The sequence below is a fragment of the Artemia sp. Qi Xiang Cuo genome, chromosome 4, assembly GCF_049724085.1.
Source record: "Artemia sp. Qi Xiang Cuo chromosome 4, ASM4972408v1, whole genome shotgun sequence".
In the NCBI taxonomy this organism is placed as follows: Eukaryota; Metazoa; Arthropoda; class Branchiopoda; order Anostraca; family Artemiidae; genus Artemia; species Artemia sp. Qi Xiang Cuo.
Genome location: NC_142797.1, coordinates 59,768,278 through 59,784,493, shown reverse-complemented (window position 1 = coordinate 59,784,493; position 16,216 = coordinate 59,768,278). Strand labels below are relative to the sequence as shown.

At 34.4% G+C, this 16,216-nt stretch overlaps 1 protein-coding gene across 7 annotated transcripts in view; it reads right to left on the bottom strand.

The window, feature by feature from the left end:
* Positions 1–16,216, bottom strand: part of LOC148953286 (uncharacterized) — a 148,876-nt gene that overhangs the window by 74,378 nt on the left and 58,282 nt on the right. For 5 of the 7 annotated variants that reach the window (XM_089088458.1, XM_089088457.1, XM_089088456.1 and 2 more), the window contains 2 exons: positions 8,212–8,340; positions 4,096–4,139 (listed from right to left, as the gene is read on the bottom strand). The exons of the other annotated variants lie outside the window; for them this stretch is intronic. In XM_089088458.1, the coding sequence (XP_088944584.1) occupies positions 4,096–4,139; positions 8,212–8,234 (67 nt within the window). In that variant the 5' untranslated portion in view covers positions 8,235–8,340. Of the gene's footprint in view, positions 1–4,095; positions 4,140–8,211; positions 8,341–16,216 lie in introns of those variants that run through there. 7 annotated transcript variants of the gene reach the window in all.

The window sequence follows — 16,216 nt, the reverse complement described above, 5'->3', positions numbered from 1 at the left end:
ATTAATTTCAGTAATTTAAATACGTTGATTATTATATTTCATGCCTTAAATCGTTGAACCTAGTACGGCATGAAACAAGGGACAAAAATGAAGAACAAATATTTGAATAATGAAGAAGGGACAAAAATCAAAACAAAATGAAAAATAAAATATAAAAATAAAATAAAATATCAAAAATAAATGAAGGGACAAAAATCAAAACAAATATTTAATTACAACCCTTTTAACCAGGATAGCCAAAAAACAGATAGGAATAAAGGAATGACAAAAAACACAAGAATGACAAAAAAATGACAAAAAAGAATGACAAAAGAATGACAAAAAACAAAAGAATGACAAAAAAGGATAGGAATGACAAAAAACAGAAACTACAATAAAAGAGACAATTCAGAGACGGGCACCCAAACGATTAACATAGTCTTCAGTCACGAAACTCCCTTTTCCACCCCTTTTTATTACTGTCCCAATGATGTAAAATATTAGGGCCGTTTTTTCACTCATCATTGTGCTAAGATCTTACATATTTTGTCAGAAAACGCTTAAAAATGAAATCTTTGGACTAAGATCTTACATCTTTTGTCGTTTTTATGCAAACGTCTTTGATCATTCTGCTCTGATCAGCGGTCTGAGAACAATGATGTATATCCTCAAAGTTCTCTCATCATTGTTCTATATGGCAGAAAGATGGCGTCTTTCATGCTTTTTGGTAACATCAGTGAGTTATAAGATCTTAGAACAAAGATGAGTTGAAAAAACGATAATCTTTGCAGAAAGATGAAAGATCTTAGTGCTAAAAAAACAGCCCTATTATATTCACTGACGGTTAGAGGGTACAAATCTTACTTTGGACAAAATTTGAATTCAGGCCCCAAAGGAATGTCAACGGTACAATCCTCTTCTAGTACCTACTTTATACTCTAGCTGCAATACAAGAACGAAAACAAACATTTTGAATTATGGCTTTCCTTGAACATAATGAGCAAAGAGTTTGACAAGGGAAAAACCAAAACGTTACCGAACAAAAACTATTAAAATTAGGTGTCAAAAAGTGTCGCTAATATTGCATTTCCACGGGTTACGCATCTTCAATTTACGATTTCCTGTGCCGTCATGTTTTTACTCGTGCATCTCATTTATGCCGACGATTTAGGCCATTGTTAATGTTCAGTTATTTTATTTTTTATTTGTTTTGCAGCTGCTTTTCTTGCGGGTATTCTGGCTCATCCTCGATTTTTGCCAATTCCAAAAAATGGATCGAAGACTGTATCAAATTTTGTCCCAAAACAAAATAAAGTGCGAGGACACACACTGAACGCTGATTATGGCATATGGTGAAGTTATCTTGGAGCGAAACAGCGTTTATCGGTGATACAAAATGTTCTCGGAGGGCCAAGAAGATGTGAACGATGAGAAGCGTGCCCGAGGAGCCCAGGAGATTTAATCAAAATAACACCAACCTTAATGCTTTTGCTAATGATATTATTAAATGAAATATGCTTGTTTGTTTATGTCTGTTCATTTGAACTAATGCAAGCTTCAAAACAAAAAATCGCAAAGAAGTGAGAAACGAGGGTCCTTATTTTAGTTATTTTAGTTTCAGTATTTATTTACAGGCTTATGTTTTATATTTTCCTTTGAACTTTTTTCTGTATTTTTTTCCAGGGTCCTTATTTTAGTTTCAGTGTTTATTTACAGGCTTGTGTTTTATATTTTCCTTTGGACTTTTTTCTGTATTTTTTTTCCAGTTTTTTTCCAGGGTCCTTATTTTAGTTTCAGTGTTTATTTACAGGCTTGCGTTATATATTTTCCTTTGGACTTTTTTCTGTATTTTTTTTTCCAGTTTTTTCGAGGGTCCTTATTTTAGTTTCAGTGTTTATTTACAGGCTTGTGTTTTATATTTTCCTTTGGACTTTTTTCTGGATTTTTTTTCCAGTTTTTTCCAGGGTCCTTATTTTAGTTTCAGTGTTTATTTACAGGCTTGTGTTTTATATTTTCCTTTGGACTTTTTTCTGTATTTTTTTTTCCAGTTTTTTCCAGGGTCCTTATTTTAGTGTCAGTGTTTATTTACAGGCTTGTGTTTTATATTTTCCTTTGGACTTTTTTCTGTATTTTTTTATTATTCTGCGCTGAGGACAGTTGAGCAGAGGTCTCAACCGAAATATTTGCAAATTTTTTTTACTGGCTGTTATTGTTCTCTTTTCTCTCTTTGCGTTTTTTTGTTTTGTCATGATTAGCCACTGCGGTCTCAGAAATTATTAAATTTTAGCTCCCATCCAACACCCCTGCCGTGTTATTATTTTTTTATTACGAACGTCGGAATTGTTTTATAGCAAGAGATGTGTATAAGTCAGGCTAACATGAAAATCGTTCTCTCTCTTTTCTTTCTTTTTTTTTCCAGTTTTCACTTCTTCTTTAGTACTCAGCATTACAATAATAACAAATGTATTGCCAACAGTCCCCAGTACAGACAAAATAGGGAATTTAATCGATATAAAATTTTTTATTTTTTCTATTTTTTATTTCTATTTTCTATATTTTCTATTTTCTATTTATTTTCTATTTTTTATTTTATTTCTATTTTTAAATGTTTTATCAGTAGTGTTTTTCAGTAGTGTTTATCAGTAGTGCAACAGACAAAAAAATTGGTGAAGTGAACAAAAATATTGTTTATGCCAAGCATCAAATCACCGTTGGAGCATATGGACAGTTGCTGAGGATTTAAACATATTGATTTTAACCAATGATTAATGAGACGGGTCACCACGAAATTCATACCAAAATTGCTCAATTTCGACCTAAAAAAGTCTCGCATCAACATTGCTACGGAGCTTTTGGACTCTATGCACGACGACCCCAATTTGCCTTAGAGGATCATAACTGCTGAAGAAACACGGGTTTATGATTAAGACGTAGAAACATAAGTTTAATTATTACAATGGCAGCTGCCACACGAGTCAAGACCGATATAACTGCGCCAAGTTCGCTCGAATGTGAAGGTTTTGATTACAGTTTTCTTCAACTGCAGGGGCGTGGTGCATCACGAGATCTTCCCGCAGGGCAAAACGATCAATAAGGAATATTAATTACGAGTTATGCGCAAGTTACACGAAGCAATTCACCAAAAACGCCCTCATTTGTGGAAGAACAAAAATTGGTTTTTGCTCCATGATAACACTACTGCTCACACATAGGTGCTTGTACTCGAATTTTCGGCCAAAAACAGCATACTAATAATGCCGTGCCACCGTATTCCCCAGATGCCACCCTGTGACATTTTCTTGTGCATGAAGATAAAGAAGCACATGAAAAAAAACGACGCCACGCTATGATTGAGGAGATAAACACGGCCTCCAAGATGAAGCCGAAAAAGATCGCAGAAAATGGTTTTTCGAAATGATTCAAGGATTGGAAAAAAAACCTGGCTCAGGTGTACAATATCTGGTGGAGATTACTTGGAAAGGAACAAATAGATATTAATTACTTTAAAAACATATAACACAAAATTGGCAACAGTTCTTGAATAGATTTCACGCAATGACCTTTTGAAGTTGTCTTCCTGTGTAAAACACCAAAAATCTGCTTAAAAAAAATTAAAAAAATCATTTGCACTAGAAAAGAATTATTTGTTTTCTTTCCTTTACCACTCAAACTACATAAAAAACTTTCCTAATCACAAAAAAATAATATTGTTCAAATAAGGATTAAAATTGTGATTAAAGTATTTTTTTAATTAAACTCAGTATAGAAAATTGAATTATGAATACAAGAAAACTTCCTGAACAAAAAGCATTGCTCAGAGGTTTTTTTTTATGTTCTTTCATTTGTTTATTTTTGTTGTCTTATTATAGGCCTATACATTCGTCTTTAAAAGTAGTACTACTTTTAAAAAACCTTTTTTAAAGAAGATTTGTTTCATCTTGTGCATTATACAAACAAACGATTAGACTTTCTAAAATTTTAACTTGAAGCACTCCAACCAGAAACATTTTGATGTGACAATGTGCTTTTTATTTAGTTTTGACCCCACCCACCAAAATTTTGATCGTGCGCACCTTACTTTATAGTTATGATAAGAGTCATTAGAATAAAACTTACCATCGCTATCATCACTGAATGTATAGTTGCTGGGTTTTCTTGTGCTAAGAAAAAGAGAGAATTTATAATAGAAAACGAAAAACAAAAGATAAATGCTATAATAAGAATTAAATACAAACTAAACACAGTGGCCAAACAAACACAGTGGCCAAACAATGGTACAAACAAACTGTACAAACACAAACACAATGTACAAACACAACTGTACAAACACAATGGTACAAACAAATGGTACAAACACAAACACAATTGATTTGCCTAAAATGAAAGAATTATCTCTAAAAGAATTCATTCCATATAGCTACAACGGGTAAATAGAAAGAGAAATAACAAATAAAGCAAACGTATTGTAGACATCTACAACTACTCATACTAATACCGCCGATAACCACACCACAGATCCACGCCTCCTGAGGTGAAGACAGCTGCAAATGCTACTCCTCCTCACCATGCCGTTGAGAGCTTCTTTCTCTACTCCCACCCAAAAAGTTCACCTTCCCGTCTGTCCTTGTGACCTCTTCCAAATCAATTCAAGAGCACACTTCTTTTCGCTTGACCTTTGCTGGATTCCCCCCCCCCCAAAAAAAAATATTGTTTGATCTCAAAACCAATACCTCTACCAAAAGCTCTGGAAAACATCAAGCATAACTTTCCCAAGTCTTCAAAAGGACAACTTTTCGCAAATGACCATACTTGACAAGAGCCATTTTCAGGGATTCTAATACCCTAATCTTGGCTTAGAAAAATTATTAACATGGACAAAATCTGAAGTAGTGAAATTACCGAAAAAACAAAACAAAGAGGAAAGCAAAGAAATTGTTTTGAAGACACAGTAAAGAGATTTGAAGAGACTAAAAGAAAGAAAATTTTACAAAGTTTCACTTCCTCTATTAAAACCTTAACACACACCAACAAGTGTGTGTAATTTAAAACTAATTAATATGTTAATTAAACAGCAGCAAGTTGTAAATTTTTCATTCACTATTTCCATATATTTTTACAGTAATCAAATGATTACAGTTTTTTTCCATGCCCAAAAAATCTGTCTTGACATAATATGCTTTATCTAATCCATAGATTAGAAATTTTGAGAGAAGAATAGAAAAAAAATCCAATTCTCATGCTCTAATTGACGCCACACAGTTCATGCGCTCACAACTAGACCTTAAAAAAACTGTATTGGGCTTATTTTTGGATTTTTCTAAGGCCTTTTACACGGTCCATTATAGTATTTTAATAAGTAAATTAAATAGTTACGGTATTCGAGGAGTTCCCCTCTCTTAGTTCGGCTCTTATCTATCTGGAAGGGTACAGAGTGTGAGACTAGGTGGAGTATCTTCTCAGCCGTTACCTGTTCGGAGAGGTGTCCCCCAAGGCTCCGTTCTAGGCCCGATTTTATTTTTCCTATATATCAATCATCTTGTTATGGACCTGGGCCCTTCAGTGTATCCTGTTCTATTCGCTGATGACAACAACTTCTTCATCACTGGCACCAATTTACCATCGGCAATAACCTCTGCCCAAGTACTTCTGAACAGAGTCCAGACATGGTGCCTTACGAATAACATGACCATTAATAGAAAAAAAAAGTCAAGTAGTATTATTTAAAACCCCCTGCAACAAAAACGTAATCCAACCTGCTCTTGGTCTCAAGTACTCCTCCGACATCCTCCCACAAGTGGAGGTTACCAAGTTTCTTGGTGTAATTAATGACTCATGCTTGTCATTCTCTAATCATATTTCTTACATCATAGCAATAATTTTGAGACAAGTAGCTATGATTAACGGTGTTAATTATTTTCTTCCTCCTGACATCCTAGTTACCCTCTATTATTCCTTTATTTTTCCTTACTTTTCTTATTGCGGATCAGTTTGGGGAAATACAAATCGCTCTTTCACTAAAACACTAAAATGTGCCCAAAACCGTGCCATTAAAGCTTGCTTACTCAGCTTTCCACAACAATCTTCCTCCTTAACTACTAAACTACTATAATATTAGTAATTTGGAAGCCCACTGTCTCCGAAAATCCAATACAGCCTTTATAATCCCTAAATATTTTTCTAGTGCTCTCCAGCAATCTCCCATTTACAAATCTATTATTCAATGGAACCAAATATCCTCCAGTGTTCAGTTAGCCACAAGCTCAACACGCTGACTTTCCACACGCTGTACAATAATGTAACAAAACTTGACAATATAACTTAATCTTTCACCCCTAGCCAATTTGCTTTAATTATCCTTTTTTTTGTCCGATTTCAGATTCACTTCAATTTTTTTTTTTTTTTTTTTTGTTTTTAAGATACTTAACAAGTTCCCTTCTAGAGATCTTTACTGTTATTGATTTTATGTTTTATTCTTATTCTAAAAAATTGAATAATAAATTGATTTTGAATTGAATAATTTGCTATGAATGAATTGTAATGAAGCCCACATTACCTTTCCATAACAAAAACTTTTTTTTGACCAACATTAGATAAAACTTTTAGGTCGTGTTCAACCTAATAAACGACTTTAGTATTATAAAAATTTAGTAAAAGATTAGAAACACTTAGTACTAACTTCAGCATCAAATATGAAAACCCAATATCAAATAATTGAGTTTAATTAAATTGAAGGAGAAGGGAATGTAGTCTCCCTAGGGTTTTGTATTAAACTTGGAAATAAAGGAAGTAAATACTAATAAGGAACATAACCTTCACTGGTTAACGCGCTAGACTTGAAATCCAGCAGATTCTAAAAACCGGTTCTAAAACCGTTCGAGTCATGGTGCTGCCGATTATTCGGTTTGTAACAGGAGTCAATGTTGTGACTCTGTAAGCTCATCCAGAGTCGACCCAGCTCTAAGTGGGTGCCTGGAGGAATCGTGGGGGAAAAATAAGGGAAGTGTCAGATGATTCGTCCCCTAGCATATATTTCAGTCCCGCCAAAGGCTGAGAATCAGGAGATCGGTATCTGCGCTATGTAGATCATTGATCAGCATGGGAAAAAGTTAAGTAGTTATCCTCCACTTGTGCTTCATATATGGTAGGGGACTGATTAGCTCTTCAGCATGTTTACAAAGGAGCGAGGATATGGGAAAAGCATTGTTTCCAATTTTGAGGTTCAAACCTCACATGTATATTTTTGGTACCTCTTGTAACAAGGATTTTAGACTTCTTGTAACACGGATTTTAGATTGAAGGTTTTCATTTTTTTTATTATTAAAATCACACACATGAATTAAGAGCCCGACAATTCAATCCAAACAGTTTTATCTAGAAAAACTGAATGCACACAGTTTTCCAAATATAAAAAGCATATTCTATGAGAATATACAATTGCTCCTTTGTTTTGGGGAAGCTTTAAATATTTTTGACTATCAATCATTGCTGGCAATTTATTAAATCATTATTGAGAATCAGTGTTCTTAGCTCATTTCAAGTCAAGAGCAATTATTTAATTGAAAGATTTTAAATAGGCTATGTTTATGCTCTGTACAGTAAGCTGTCTGTTGGTTATAAAGTTTTACCTTCAGACTATGTTTTTAGCTTGAGCGGTTTTTTGTCAAAACTCTCATTTCTAATCCTGACAGTATCTCATCTGGTGAGACATGCTGCGTTTTTTCTCTTTTTTTTTTACACCATAAAAATTAAACTTCATCAGGTATATATATGGCACTTTTGGAGAGAGGTAATTTCATTGACAGAAAGAAGACAAATCGAATAAAGACAAGAATATCGGTACAAAATGTGGTTTTGTTGACCCTTGCTACAACACCTTACCATACTTACCTGCCCAATAACAAATATAATCATATAGCTCCAATTCTATAATCATTGCACTTTTACAGGTTCTAGAAAAAAACTTTTAAACAGGAAATCCCCTTTCTTGTGGTAAAGGAAGAAGTAAAGACTCCTGATGTACCAGGAGTTTTCAATTTTGGCCCTCCAAAGAAAGGGCTTATCTTCTCACGAATATTGGTCTTCCTACTCTCTGTAACACACAAACTTCAGATGGTAAGCTAAGCCAGCTTAACTAGCCAGGTCACAAATAACATCACTAGACATTTGACAAACACCAAGATACGAGTAATTACTGAAGCTTATGAAGATTAAAAATAGTGAAATTCTACTTACGTTCTTCGACCTCGCTCAGACATTCCAAATAACCTTGGGTGAGAGAATTACTTTTCTATTGTTGTTCTAGAAAGGACACATCAGCCATCAACAAGCTTTGATGATTCCACTTACAGATATCAGTCTCACCTGGATAGATAAGGACACACTTTTTCTTGGAGATTTATAAGGTTAAACAGTCAGAATTCAAAAATAAATGACAATCTCGAGACATTTATAACGAATAAAGAAACAAGAACAAATTATGGTAGGTAAACAATAATGTATGTTAATATTGCACACACAGAATTGTTGGTTCAGACCTAAATAAACAAAAAATAAGTTTTTTCAATTGAAAATATTATGAAATTGAAAAGAAATATGAAAGGGGCTGCCCCCTCCTCAATACCTCGCTCTTGATGCTAAAGTCTGACTCTGTCACAACTCTTCTTTTTATAGTTTTTCAAATAAGACTGGGAAATCCATGAGACACAAAATAGTGTACACGATTTTTGAAGGCTGTATGGTAAAACTAATCCATCAAGAAGTAATGAATTTTGAACTTTCAGTAATGAAAGTTGAAATTGGTCAAGGTTAGACCAGATAAATATTTTCTGGGGAAAAAGCTTTAACTTACACTATTCTTTACCCCCAGCCCCTTAATGTCCCAAATATTTTACCATGTGTAGCTCTTTATAACTCTATAAACGGAATCAATGATGACAAAATCAAGAAATAGAAAATCATGCAAGAAATATATATATATATATTGGGCTATATATTTCCACACGAAGGAGGGGAAGTGGTAAAATTTGGAAAAAGTGCCTTCAAAATAGTTAAAAATATTTTTACACATTATAAACTAAGAATTTCTTACTTAACATGTCTCCTTCTAAATAGCCCCAATTTTTGGCTAATACCATTGGTTCTTACTACAAAATAATGTCAATTCAGAAAAAAAATATATATAATTATATAGCCTTAGGCCTTACCTGGCCTATTAATTGATTTACAGGTAAGTGAAGATTATATTTTGAAACAATGCCGAAAAAAAATCCAAATAAACTTATTCTTTCGTTATCACACTGCTTATTTCATATTTAGGATCTTGGTTTAAGATCACAATGTTGTCTAAGGTACAGCTGCATCTTTGAACAAAAGTCCAGGCCTTGTTATTTATAGAGCATAAATTAGATACAAATTAAAGAAATATACCATCTGAGTCCCAACTTATTAGAGGGGTTGCCCCCTCGTCAATATCCGAGTCTTCACGCTAAAATTCTTTAGTACTTTTTTCTGTTCGTTTTAAGTTTTAATGTTGCTTCTTATTTTCAGTTTTAAAAACTTGTTTTTTTTAATTAATTTCTGATCGCATTTCAAATAATACGCGGAAATCAAGCTTTCCTCCATGGGACCTTCCCTCCCCCAATGAAATTTCAAAGTAAAGCTCTTCTCCCATAAAATACACCCCACCCAACTACCCCTGGACAGAGAATATCCCCTGGACAATTTCATACTCGCTGAAAATCCTCAAGAAATTTCTCACGGACGTTTTCAAATCATGTCGGAAATCCCACTCCTTGGGAAATTCTTCCAGGAGATGCCACCACCACCAGTGTATTATTTCATGTACAAATTCAAGTCATATCTCTTCATTTTTGCGAAAAAAATAAAGAATAACTGGTTTATGAACTGGTAACCTCTCGATTTACCGGCGAACACTTTACTGAAGTCCATGAGCTATAAAAAGCAATTACAAATAATGTGTATGAACAATATGGACAAATTTCACAAATTACAGCCATATCCCCAGGGGCTGTGGTGGGTCATGTTATCCCCAAAGGCATATTTTACAGACCAAACAGCTATTTTGAACAAAATGACTATCTCAAAATTTGGATCAGACAACTTGGGGCCAGGGGGAAGGGGGCTAACTGCCATCCAACCTTTTTGATGACTTAAAAGGGCACTGTAACTTTTAAATACCACTCAAATGAGCCCTCTACCAATCTTCTAGGACCATTGGTTTTATACAATTCCCCTTATATAACCATAACTGCACAACTTACAGCCCTTTCCCCGGGGACTATGGAAGGGCATATAATCACGAAAAGCATAGTTATTGGACCTTTGAATTATGCTGAAAAAATAACTATCTCAAAATTTTGATTGGACGACTTTGGGCTGGGGGGGGGGGTAACTGCCCCCAATCTCTCTTGTCATTTAAAAAGGTCACTAGAACTTTTTATTTTCGTTAAAATAAGCAATATGCCAATCTTCTAAGACCATTGGTTTGATACAATCACCACTGGGACAAAAAACAGCAAACAAACAAATAAACATGCATCTGTGATCCACAAAATACAAAATTCAACCTTTTTTGTATATAGAAGCTTGAAACAACTACAGTAGGGTTCTCTGATGTGCTTAATCTTATTATGTGATTTTCGTTAAGATTCCTTGACTTTTTTTGGGGGAGGGGGGAGGAGGTCCCGCCTTTTTCGAAAATAAGACAAATTTTCTCAGGCTTGTATCTTTTGATGAATAAAGTAAGTAAGTAAAGTAAGTATGACGGCACTAGATCCTTAAAGTCCAAACTCTAGGTGCTGATCCCAGTTTCGTGGCCCTTCAGCCATGAAGTGCAATGGGGGGGGGGGGGGGGGGCCAGCCATCCTGTGCTTTTGCACACCATTCCGGCTTACCTTACCCAGATTTCTCTAGGTACCCATTTAGGGCTGGGTCGACTCTGGGTAAGCTTACAGAGTCACACCACTGACCCGCGTCCCAAACCCAAATAACTGGCCACGCCAGGAATCGAACCCGTGCCCCTTGGACAAATAATTCTCAACCCAGCGCACGTCCACTTAGCCAGGACGGCCTATGGGTAAGGCCGTTTGATAGGTAACACGAAACTTAAAATTACAGTAGAAGGGGCCCAGAAGATACAGGGTTAACAAGATCATACGCCTTTTTCTAAGCCAATCAGGGAGTTAGAAATACTAGGCTAAGTGACATCATCAGATTCCCTGGAATTTCAGCATTTAATTTTACGTAATTTCTCTGCCGTAATCAAAGTATTGTGTTATCTGCTGACACAATTTGTCCATGGGACTTTGTTTATAAAATCGTCTTATCTGATTATCGAATATTCTTGAAGTAGAACTTTCATAGGGGTGAAACACAGCTAGATATTATTCATATTTTTAGTTGGATTGTATGAAAGGGATAAAAGAGTTAAAAGTGCGTAACAGTTAAGGTACGTCTGAGAGGATGGTAAGTTTAAAATGTATATGCGCACAGTTGCCAAAACAAAGGAAACGTCAGAGACTAATTGACATTTTAGGGGACTATTTGGGGTGGAGTAGTTGAGACATGTGACTTGACATAGTTCTACTTCTTAGCTGTGGTTGCTATAATAGACTTGCACAGGATATGGGATTATTGAGATGGTTATGGATTTGAACCATCAAGGACCGCAACTTCCAAGGGGCTCCCTCCCTCCAACTTTTTGGGCCCCCCCCCATTTTTTTATGCTTTTTTGTAGTTTATTTTTTTTAACATGATAATGTTATTTAAATTTTTTTTTTACATTTTCTAAAATAACCTAGTGCCCAAAACTGGATTAGTGAGATATTTATGTATTTGAACCATCAGGAACCACAAATACCAATGACCCTAGCTAACCTGAACATTAATCTCCACTTCATTCTTTCTCCAAGCTCAATCGGGCCCCTTCCCCCAACTTTTTGGGCCCATCCCCCCATTTTTTATACTTTTTTTAGTTTATTTTTTTTAACAAAATAATTTTATTTCAATTTTTTTAATTAGAAAGAACAAGTACACAATATGGGATTAGTGAGATGGTTATGGATTTGAACCATCAAGGACCACAACCACCAATGACCCTAGCCACCAAGGGGCCCCCATCCCTCCAACTTTTTGGGCCCATCCCCCCCCCCCGTTTTTATACTTTTTTGAAGTTTATTTTTTTTAACATGATAATTTTGTTTCAACTTTTTTTTAATTAGAATGAACAAGTACACAATATGGGATTAGTGATATGGTTATGGATTTGAACCATCAAGTACCGCAACCACCAATGACCCTAGCCACCAAGCACCTCAATCTCCAAGGTCCCCTCTCCCCAACCTCCAAGAGGCCCCCATCGCTCCAACTTTTTGGACCCATCCCCCCATTTTTATACTTTTTTTGAAGTTTATTTTTTGAACTTTTTTTTTAACATGATAATTTTATTTCAACTTTTTTTTACATGTCATAGAATGACATAAAATATACTTAAAGACTAAACAATTCACATTTAAGCTAGATTTCTTAACCCATGTAGATGTGTTTTGTCTAAAACCTATGATTTGGGGTGCTTGGTTTACTATTTCGCACTTTTCTGACCTAGGTTTATCAGGCTGTCGTAGGTGTGTGTGTTGTCTGAAATCTATGATTTGGAATATTAGGTTTACTATTTTAGACTTTTCTTAGCTAGGTTTCTTAGCCTTTCGTAAATGTGTGGTGCATGAAACTTATGATTTGGGACATCTAGTTTGCTATTTTGGACTTTTCTGAGCTATATTTTCAAAGCTTTTATTGGTATATGTTGTCTGAAACCTATGATTCAGGATGCTTGATTTACTATATTGCAGTTTTCTTAGGTAAATATCTTAACAGTTCATTGGTGTGTGTTGTACAGCCCTCCCCCTGGGGACTTCGGAGTATTATTAGCATATTTAACCCTTTATTTTTTCCTTTCAGTTAGACAAGGAAAGGTAGGGGGTTCTTAGGAATTATCTGTCTATAGACTACAAGTGGTAAAAGACAAACTTTATTTTTAAATTATTCTTTATGTATTTTGGAAAAAATATTAGCATATTTAACCCTTTATTATTTCTTTCAGTTATACAAGGAAAGGTAGGGTGTTCTTAGGAATTATCTGTCTATAGACTACAAGTGGTAAAAGGCAAACTTTATTTTTAAATTATTCTTTTTGCATTTTGGAAAAAATATTAGCATCTTTAGCCCTATAATATTTCCTTTCAGTTAGACAAGGAAAGGTAGGGTGTTCTTAGGAATTATCTGTCTATAGACTACAATGTATATGCTAAAATTTTTATATATATGCTGAAATAATATTTTTTCCAAAATACAAAAAGAATAAAATAAAGCATAGTTTGTCTTTTACCACTTGTAGTCTAGTTAACAGTTGTACTTTTTAAGAGTCAAAGGAGATTGGATGGTAACTAGCCCCCCCCCCTCCACGTCCTAAGTACATCAGATAAAAAATTTTAGATAGACATTTCGTTAAAAATAGTTCATAACAAAAAATGCTGGTGTCAACACAGTCCCCAGGGCCCCAGGGTAGGCGTTGTAAGTTATGCCTTGGGGCATATGTAGTTGTTATGGAAGGGATGCTTGTATAAAATTCATAGAGGGCTCATTTGATTGGAAATTGAAAGTTTTAATTCACTTTTTAAGAGTCAAAAGTGATGTGAGGGCAGCTAGCCTCCCCCTACACTCCATTTATTTTTTTCCCATATGCACTTCATATAGAAGGGGTCGTTGTATAAACTTCAAAGGGGGCTCATTTGATTGGGAATCGAGAGTTCTAGTTCCCTTTTTATGAGTCAAAAGTGATCGGAAGGCAACTAGCCCCCCCCCCCTCAAGCCCTTTTTCTCCAAATACATTTGATAAAAAATTTAAGGTAGCCATTTTGTTACAATATTTTAAAGATCATATAACAAAAACTCCTTTACGCATGGCCGTTTCGTTGAAAATAGTTCAAAGGTCAGATAAGAATAACTCCTGTGCCGACACAACCCCCCCCCCCCGGGCCCGGGGCATGCATTGTAAGTACTGCTCTGGGGGCATATATGGTTCTTATAGAAGGTATGCTTGTATAAACTTCGAAGAGGGCTCATATGATTGAAATTAGAAAGTTCTCGTTCACTTTTTAAGAGTCAAAAGAGATCTGAGGGCAACTAGCAACCCTCTCCACGCCCTATTTTCCTCAAACCAATCTAATAAAAACTTTGAGAGAGGCATTTTTTCAAAATAGTTCAAAGGTCAGATAACAAAAACTCAGGTTTCAACACATCCCCCCGGGGCCCGGGGGGCAGGCATTGTAAGTATGTCCTGGGGCCGTAGGTGGTTCTTATGAAAGGGATAGGGGTCATTTGGATGGAAACTAAAAGTTGTAGTTTATGTTCTCAGAGTGAAAAAAGATTTGAGGGCAACTAGCCCCTCCCGCCCTCCAAGCCTTTGGGTTTATCGGATGGATAAACCCATCCGATAAAAATTTGAGGTGACCATTTTGGTAAAAATAGTTCAACCATCAGATATTAAAACTCCGGGGTCAAAACAACCCCCCAGGGACAGATGTTGTAAGTTATACTCTGGGGGTACATATGGTTCTTATAGAAGGGATGCTCATATAAATTTCAGAGAGGGCTCACTTGATTGAAAATAGAAAGTTCTAGTTCACTTTTAAAGAGTCAAAAGAAATCGAAGGTTAATTAGCACACCCCCCCCCCCACACGCCCTTTTTCCCCAAACCCATCCAATAAAAATTTTTAGATAGCCATTTTGTTAAAAATAGTTCAACCATCAGATAATAAAAACTTCGAGGTTGACACAAACCCATGTTTTCCTTGCGTTATTGTTACTTTTCTACCTCTTTTGATACTTTGATGAACATTTGATTTTTTTTTTAAAGTTTGATTTTGAAATAAGGAATTTTTAGAAACTTGAAACTTTTTGCAATAAAAAACGAACAAAAATTAATGTAAAAAAAAACTTTCCAAAAAATAAGTTTGTCAAGGAAAAGTGAAGGCCATTTTAAACTTAAGCTCAGCAGATACAAATACCTCTTAAGATTCAAACTCAAAACGAACATAAATTAAATAAACAATCATAGCAAAAAACATACAACAAGTAACAATATAAATGAAAAAATAGATCTTAAAGCAAGTAATACTTAGAATAAATATGAAAATCAAGCTTAAAACGAAAAAAATATTTTCCTATTTAAGTATAAATGAAACTTAAAACAAACAGAAATTAAATAAACAAACATACAATAGATATTAATGTAAATTAATAAATAAATCTTAAAACGAGTGAAAATCAAATTGAATATGCAAATCAAGCTTGAAACAAACAAAAAATACTACAAACCAGAGTTTCGGTATCACCTCCTTCTCTCACTGTAAAAGTCTAAAACATAATGAGTCATTGGCGCTTTAATGAAAACGAATTTTATGACAAATATTTTCTTTTTTAGTTTATATTGAAAATAAACATCAAAATTGTAGTAACATTTTGAACTGATGAGCTTTCAGCAATTAATATCATTATACATCAAATATTCAGTTTAATTTATTAACTCTTTTTAAAGTTGTTCAAGACGAATATAGTTTCACTACAAACAAGTGTTTCGATACTGCCTCCTTCCTTAACTATAGATAAAATCCAAAAGCCTACTGCGTCATTGGCGCTTGACTTAAACCGAATTTTATTACAAATATTTTCTTTTCCGGTTCTTACATCATTGAAAATAAAAATAAAATTACAGTGAAATAAATTCTTGAACTGATTGATCTTTCAACAACTAATATCATTATACATCAAATATTTAATTTGATTTTGTTAATACTTTCCAAGACTGTTCAAGACGTATTTAGTTTTCAGTAAAGCGCCAATGATGCAGTAGGTTTTACACTTTTACAGTGAGAGAAGGAGGTCATACCCAAACTCTTGTTTGCAGTGATTTTTGTTCCTTTCAAGCTTGATTTGCATATTCAATTTAAGTTTCATTCGTTTTAAGATTTATTTATTAATTTACATTAATATGTATTGTATGTTTGTTTGTTTGCATTGATTGTTTATTTAATTTCTGTTTGTTTTAAGTTTCATTTATACTTCAATAGGAAAATATTTTTTTTTTTTTGGTTTAAGCTTGATTTTTCATATTCAATCTAAGCATTACTCGCTTTAGGATCTATTTATTCATTTATTGAA